Genomic DNA, 7,343 nt, shown 5'->3' with positions numbered 1-7,343 from the left:
TGAAATGAATAATGTTTGTTTTTTTCGTATGCATGTAGGATTATTGTGTGTTAATGCTTATATCGTGTCGATGTTATTTCAATTATGCTACCAAAACATTGTTAAGTTTGAAAATTCACAAGGTTAAAACTCTCACATTTTTATGCCAAATTTAAAATAGAAGTATCTTTTTCTTTTATTATTCATTTAATTTTTTCAAGTAAGTCTAGTAATATATCATATGTAACAACTAAATTTAATAAATATTCTCTACTAATTTAAAGCATTACATAATTTGACATTAAACATAAAGCTACATGAGTAAATGCTCTATAAGTATTATATATGTAAAGTTACATATTTTTCTACTATGATTGTGTTTTTCACGTGAGAAGAGGATAATGCAAAAATTGTAAGAGAACAACACTGGTGCTACCAAAGGACATCTCTTGACCTACATAATTGCAAAATAAATATAGAAAAATATATTTTGTACTACTAATGTTAATATTTTCTTTGAATTTTGAATTACTATGTGGAAAACTTTTACATTTGAAAGAATGTACACAATATGTTTGTATATATCTTTCTATGACTATGTTTTGATAACTTAACGAGGAACATCTTTACTACAATTATTGCTTAAAACTAGGTTGTTACAAACTTAAAAATAATAAATAATGCCTTTTGTGATTTTTATATTAGGTTTAAATAGTTTTTTATCCATGTTTTCATTGTTTTTTTTTTAATTTAGTCATTTTGTTTTTGTTCAATTAGGTCCAAATTTTTGTTAATTTTTTTTCAATTTAGTCCTTTTGCTAACAACATTTGAATATTTAACGTATCTGAACCATACACGTCACGTGTCACTGGTATTTTTAATTTTTTTAAATTAAAAAAAAATTCTATGTGTCAAGTCAACATTATGCCACGTGTCAAGTCAATATTGTGCCACATGTCAATGGCAATATCACATGTCAATCTTTATTCAAATTAGTCCCTATATTAATTATTTTTGTTTAATTTAGTATCATTTTTTAAATATACTAATTTTGCCCCACAAAATTTAATTTTTTTAATAAATGTTATACTAATATTTTTATTAAAATTAACATTATTAATAATTATTTTTAAAATTCAATTATAAATTAAATATCATTCTTAGATTCAATTATTAAATAGAAATATAATTATTAGAATATTATTAGAATATAATTATTAAATATTTTATTCTAATAATTATATTCTAAATATACTAATATTTGTAAAATTAACATTTAAAAATATTAAAAATATTAGAAATATTAGAAATATTTTATAAATATCAAATTTATGCTTACTAATAATTATATCGTGCGTAATAATTTAATTTAAGAATTATATTGAATTTATAATTAAATAATAATTTATAATTGAATTTCAGAAATAATTAATAACAATATCAATTTTAGTAAAAATAGTAGTATAACATTTGCAAACAAAATTAAATTTAGTCTTTATTTGAAAGAGAAAAAATGCTACATTTTAACAAAAATTAAGACAAAAATTAAACAAAAATAACGAATATAAAAATTAAATTAAAACAAAATTGATACGTGATACCAACATTAATACGTGGCACAATGTCAATTTGACATGTGGATAAATTTCTTTTCAATATAAAAAAAAAATTTTAAAAATTTAAAATATAAAAAATTGACACATGGCGTGTATTTTTCACCGACGTTAAATATTTAAACATCGTTAACAAAAAAGATTACATTAAGAAAAAGAAAGATTGATGAAAATTAATACCTAATTAAACAAAAAATGAAATAAAAACTAAATTAAAAAAAAAGCAACGAAATAAGAGACAAAAAACTATTTAAGCCTTTATATTATATTGTATTATTATACAATTCAACTTAATAAATAATGTCTTTTTGTATATTGTTTACGTAAAAATGGTTGGAGTGACATATCATTGACATAAACCAACATAGCATATGAGTGAGAGATTAATTTAGAGACAATATTATAAAATTGAATTAACTATAAACTCACTTACTAAGATAATTATATAAAGAATAATATTGTAACAAGATTCTATATCAACTATCAATATGACCATGTTTTTAACTTTTGTGTTTTTCTTCATCTTCTCACGTGGAAAGCGTATAAAATTATTGCAACATGTTTTGAATTATATACAAAATTTTAAAAATAATAGTTTATTGTATAACTTTTGACAGTTTGAATAGGCTAAATTTTGAATTACTTTTATTTTTTAAATTATTAAAATTTTAATTTTTTTTATTAAAATATAGCCATTTAATTTATTGAATTTTATTTTTCTAAAAACAAGAGTAATCATTGAACTTCAACGGAAAAAAATGATTGATATACTCTAAAAAATAGTCCCATAGACATTGGTTGAAAAACTTTAATAAATATCACTCTAGACCTAATTCTCGCCTACAGGATGATAAATTGGAAACTGGTAGTTTGATACTACCATTTTATTTAACTCGATGCTGCTGATGTGGAATTTGAAATAATATTTTATTTGATAAATGATCTTTCTCCTTATAAAAGATTAAGGGTATTATTGGAATATTTTATTCAGTGTATTATCAATGTTATCTTTCATTTAATGTTTCCTTGTAAAAGAAGAAATGAAGTGACACCCATCATTAATTTTCATCAAAGAAGCTTCGTCTACGTTCTTCATTGCACTTTCCCTTCTTTCTCAACAAAGCATTAAACATATTCAGATCCCTTTAATGTTTGAATGACAACAACAAAGGATCAACATTGGTACTTGACAGAAAGTTTATGATTCACAAATAAATTCATCTATGCTGTCCTTGCACAAGAGAGAGTTAAAGTAGTGCCTACCCAATATGTTTTGAAAAGGTGGTCTAAGAATGTAAGGAGGAAACATACTATATTTTAGCATCATACAACAAAAAGGATAAGGAACCTCATATTTATATATATGATTAGTTGTGCAAGACTACTGCTGATATTGCTGAGATTGCTTGTTAGTCACCAGAAATGTCAAAAAAATTATTTGATAACTTCTCTTTGTTTGCTATTAATAATGGCATAACCATTCCTATGAAGTCAATCGATACCACTTCCAACTTTGAATCAACACAACAATCTACTAAGCAAACTGACATTGAAACAATCACAAGTGAAATTCATAGTCCAAGATGTGTTAAGAGGAAGGGACGACCTCGTTCCATGAGGAAGCAATCAAGATGTGAGAAAGGTCCAAGAACTAAACGGTCTTCCAATCGAAAAGAAGGTGTATCTTTTCAAAACTCAGTAACTTTAACAACATCTATCATCCTACCACCAAATGTTAGCATCCCACCAACTCCAAGGTTGAGCGTGAACCATGATGCAGACATTAACATTCCTATTTGAGACATTCAATCATCACAACAAGTTAGTGTGATTATTTTTCAAAGTATCATTGAGTTATTTTTTATTTAATATTAGACCTTATGCCAACATCTTGTTAATTGTTCAAAGATTTCACATTTGCAGATATCTAGTGCTGGAACTGTTGGATTTTTATCATTACTAACTTCTTTGGATCCTGATGTGCATAATACAAAATGATGTCCAGAAGTATGGTATAGGACGACACAACCAAGTCCTTACTACGTTTATTATTTAGTAACAATTACAATGCAGTTATCAGGACGTATTCTCATATTCTCAGTAACTAGTTAACTAACTTTTTGTCGTTACTGATGCTATGTATAATGTACGAATGGATCCAACAGAACATATTCTCAGTAACTAGTTAATTGTAGTTTTTTGTGGTTACTTATGTTATGTATAGTGTCCTAAGGAACATCCTTTTAAAAGTTTTGATGAAAAACTAAATATTTATGTGCATAACATGGATTCTGGTTTCAATTTTTATTGTTCCATGCTTTATTATTTTAGATTTTTACGAGCATATGACACCAAAATACATACTAATTCAAGACTTGAAATTACTAACTAGAGAAGAGAAGGGAATTATAAACCTTACTTTAATTATTTTTTTTTAAATAATAAATAAATTCAATGTAATGCTGTTACAAAAGATGCATAATTACAAAAGCACAACATTCAATTTTCTTTAAAAAACTTAAAGCACGACATTCAAAACCTATATTATTTATATCTTTAACCTTATTTCATCCAAATATGTGGAACCCATATTTTATTAAACATTTTTTTTTATATGTATCGAGTGTCAAATGGACATTAAATTATAACTCGGTGTCAATGTACCCTAAAAAATTTCATACATATGAACAAAAAAAAATCACATCAAGAGTGATTAATTATTTTTTTACTTACATCAAGTAGAAAAATAATCTCTTTAGTGTCAATACAAAATCCTAGTTAACATTAATTAAAAAAATATTGATTAAGAAAATTTAATAGTAATCAAAAAATAACTTTAATCTATATTATGATTGAAAACAACTTTATTTGACATCAACCTACAAGTATTCTTGATATTAATAATATAAAAAATCCTAATTAATAATAGCTAAGAAATAACACTTAAAAAATGACAGTAATGATGACAATCAAATAAACTTTTTTTTAACATTAATAGAAAAAACATGTTAAGTCGTTCAGGTCTTAACCTTAGCCCATAAATGATGTTTTGATTGAAATCAAGCCGTCCCAATTGAAATAGAGTATGGGAGCAAAAACAGAAGAAAAAAAAAGATGAAGTTAAAAAGGAAAAAGTATAAAAAATTCGAATTCTTATTTTTTAAAATAAAAATTTGTAATTCTCTAACTTTAAATAATTAAATTGTTATCACGAAATTTTTTAAATTTCGTTTCTTTAAAAAATATCTAAAAACATTTTTTTTTCACAAAAATAATTTAGTTTTCTTTGTAAAATTTCATCTTAAAATTTAACACAAGCCTATGGCTTTTCACCTATTTCCATGATAATAAAGATATCATATATTTTTTTATTTTAATTTTATTGATATATATCATTTATTTTATTCTCTTTTATTATTATTATTATTATTATTATGATATATTTTATTTTATGATAATACATATTAAATTTTTAATTAATCAGATACAAACTTTCATGTTTATATTTTTAATAAAGTATTTATCTTCTAATTTTCTTTCACTCGTGATTTATCATACACTACCATCTCAAATTCCTCAGCGGGGAGTTTTCCACCATTAGTAATTCTGCACAATTATTACAATTTTCCCATTTTCCTCCAAGGAATTTCTTAGCCTTAATGTAAATTTGGTGATTTCATAACCATATATATATATATATATATATATATATATATATATATATATATATATATATATATATATATATATCCCTGCTGCTCTAAGGCAATTACCAAACAATTAGGCAAAGGGTAAATGCAGCAAAATCTAACAAGAACAGTTGTAGAAACTATTAACAGATAGAATGAATGATTGATAAAAATAAAATTCTACCATGGTGAGTCCAAGACTGTTGAACATAATAGGCAAAATATAAGAATGAAGGCACTCTCTGCTTGACACTAATGAAAGAACTAAAGCAAATAAACATGAAAAGAAAATTATTCCATGGAATCAAAACTTGGAGCATACCATCCCAACTGGTCACTAATTTGTTTCAGTCTTGCTTCTTGACCCTTTGAATCTCCAAATGCAGTAGTGAAAGGGTACACATAAGTTACTTTCATTGCCACACATCTGTAAGCAACCACATCACCTTTCACCAGAAACTCAACAACATCTCTACCAAATCCTCCATCAACTTCAGCTTGAAGATATTGACCTGCAATGCAAGATGTGTGATTTTTTTAATCTCATCCAACACTTTGAACATTCAATTGAGTGAAAATATAATGTAGTATAATTCTATTAATACTCAACATAATCAATTAAACGAAATGTTTTCTTTAAAGCGTTTTCTAAGCTCTATTCAATATTAAATCAATTGTTTTCAAATACAAGCATATCAAGTCTATAAAGGCTGATATTAAATCCTGCTAATTCCAATTCCACAATCTGATAAAAATACTGGTTTGCTATTATTTCTAAATTAATCTAAAACTGAACAAAAGAGAATGAATTGAGTTTTTATGACCATCTGGGGTATTTTCCACAGGCTGGAACTTCACATTTTTCTGGGTCTTTAGGATTGCTTCACGTAGTTTCTGAAAAATGAATGAACAACAATAAGTTAGACAAAAAGGAAATGTAGAAAAGGAATGGCTATATGCCTAACTCAGATGCAAACAACCATAGCAAGAAAAGTGAAAATAAAGATGATGGAAATATAGGACAGTTGTGAGGACCTGAATAGCATCATCCAAGGAATTTTCAGGAATCAGCCAAGGAAAAGAAAAAGATGATGACTTTGGATTTGTTGATATACAACCTGGATTGATTGATGGACAAGGTCTAATTTTTCTGCAAGACAGAGAGTATCGGTGATAATAAACCATGGTATTATTTATTCATTTATCAAGCATATGAAATCAATCCATTGGTGATAATAAACCATGAAGAAGCTTTACATACCCATTTTCTAGTCCAAGGTCCAAGTTCTTGGATTGAGAGAAAGGAGTGGTGAGGGAGAGTGGAGGGGATTGAGAAGAGAGAGATGGGATTGCATGAGAAGGAAAAGGAGAGGCTAAGGTTGCTGCAAGGGCTAGAGAGAGGAGATTAGGTAGGACCCTATCTCCAAGTGCAAGGTTTGGAGTATGAATTTGAGTTTTCAGTTTAGGAACGGCAAGAGGAGGAAGAAGACTCATCACACTCATGATTTATGGAGTCCCTTTTGCTCCATCACTCTCTTTTTGGTTTTACTTCCCAAACAATTCACCAAAATTTGTTTTAGCCTTTAAAACTTCATCCTTTTGCTGACTGGTTTGTTCAGCTCTAGGAAAGGGTAGTTCCGGAAAGATCAAAGTAATTTTTTTTTTCTGGGCCTTTTGTTAATGTTCATTTATTTGTGAAATGATAGATAAGTGTGGTTCTAAATTTTGTTATTTTAGATGTTTTTATTTTTATTTGTTTTATAAAAATAAAGAAAAATAGGAATGTCTTCTAATTTTATTTCAAAATGTTTTTTTAAAGCTGCATAATCATTACCTTTTTTAACTTTATTATATTATTGTTTTAGCTACACGAATACATTACTCTTTCTCTCTTGTATTTTTCTTTTAAATATATGCCAATAGACAATACAAAATTATTTAAAATACTTCAAATTAAGATCAATGAGTTAAAATAATTAAGCGTGATAAAAATTATTGTAATTTTTAATATCATACATAAAAAAAACTATTAATAAAAGAATTAAAAAAATTAGGGTTAAA

The 7,343-nt window shown here is 26.1% G+C and overlaps 1 protein-coding gene across 1 annotated transcript; it reads right to left on the bottom strand.

Annotated features, from left to right (window-relative positions):
- Positions 1–5,413: 5,413 nt before the first annotated feature.
- On the bottom strand, positions 5,414–6,848 carry LOC114164381 (thylakoid lumenal 17.9 kDa protein, chloroplast). The gene is made up of 4 exons (XM_028049033.2): positions 6,544–6,848; positions 6,318–6,432; positions 6,107–6,176; positions 5,414–5,794 (listed from the first exon to the last, which is right to left on the bottom strand). Exons 1-4 carry the CDS (start codon positions 6,783–6,785, stop codon positions 5,574–5,576), a joined length of 648 nt encoding a protein of 215 aa, XP_027904834.1. The 5' UTR covers positions 6,786–6,848; the 3' UTR covers positions 5,414–5,573.
- Between the last annotated feature and the right edge of the window lie 495 nt (positions 6,849–7,343).

This window comes from Vigna unguiculata, chromosome 9 (assembly GCF_037176805.1).
Source record: "Vigna unguiculata cultivar grain cowpea cultivar isolate G323 ecotype 2 chromosome 9, ASM3717680v1, whole genome shotgun sequence".
Taxonomy (NCBI): domain Eukaryota; kingdom Viridiplantae; phylum Streptophyta; class Magnoliopsida; order Fabales; family Fabaceae; genus Vigna; species Vigna unguiculata.
The sequence above is the reverse complement of the archived record's forward strand: the minus strand, read 5'-3'. Positions and strand labels throughout refer to the sequence as shown.

Coding starts and splice junctions, on each gene's coding strand:
- LOC114164381 (XM_028049033.2), bottom strand. CDS start 6,785: ATGAGTGTGATGAGTCTTCTTCCTCCTCTTGCCGTTCCTAAACTGAAA. Junction 6,177..6,317: donor CCTTGGATGATGCTATTCAG/GTCCTCACAACT, acceptor TTCATTTTTCAG/AAACTACGTGAAGCAATCCT. Junction 5,795..6,106: donor TGTGGAAAATACCCCAGATG/GTCATAAAAACT, acceptor CTTGCATTGCAG/GTCAATATCTTCAAGCTGAA.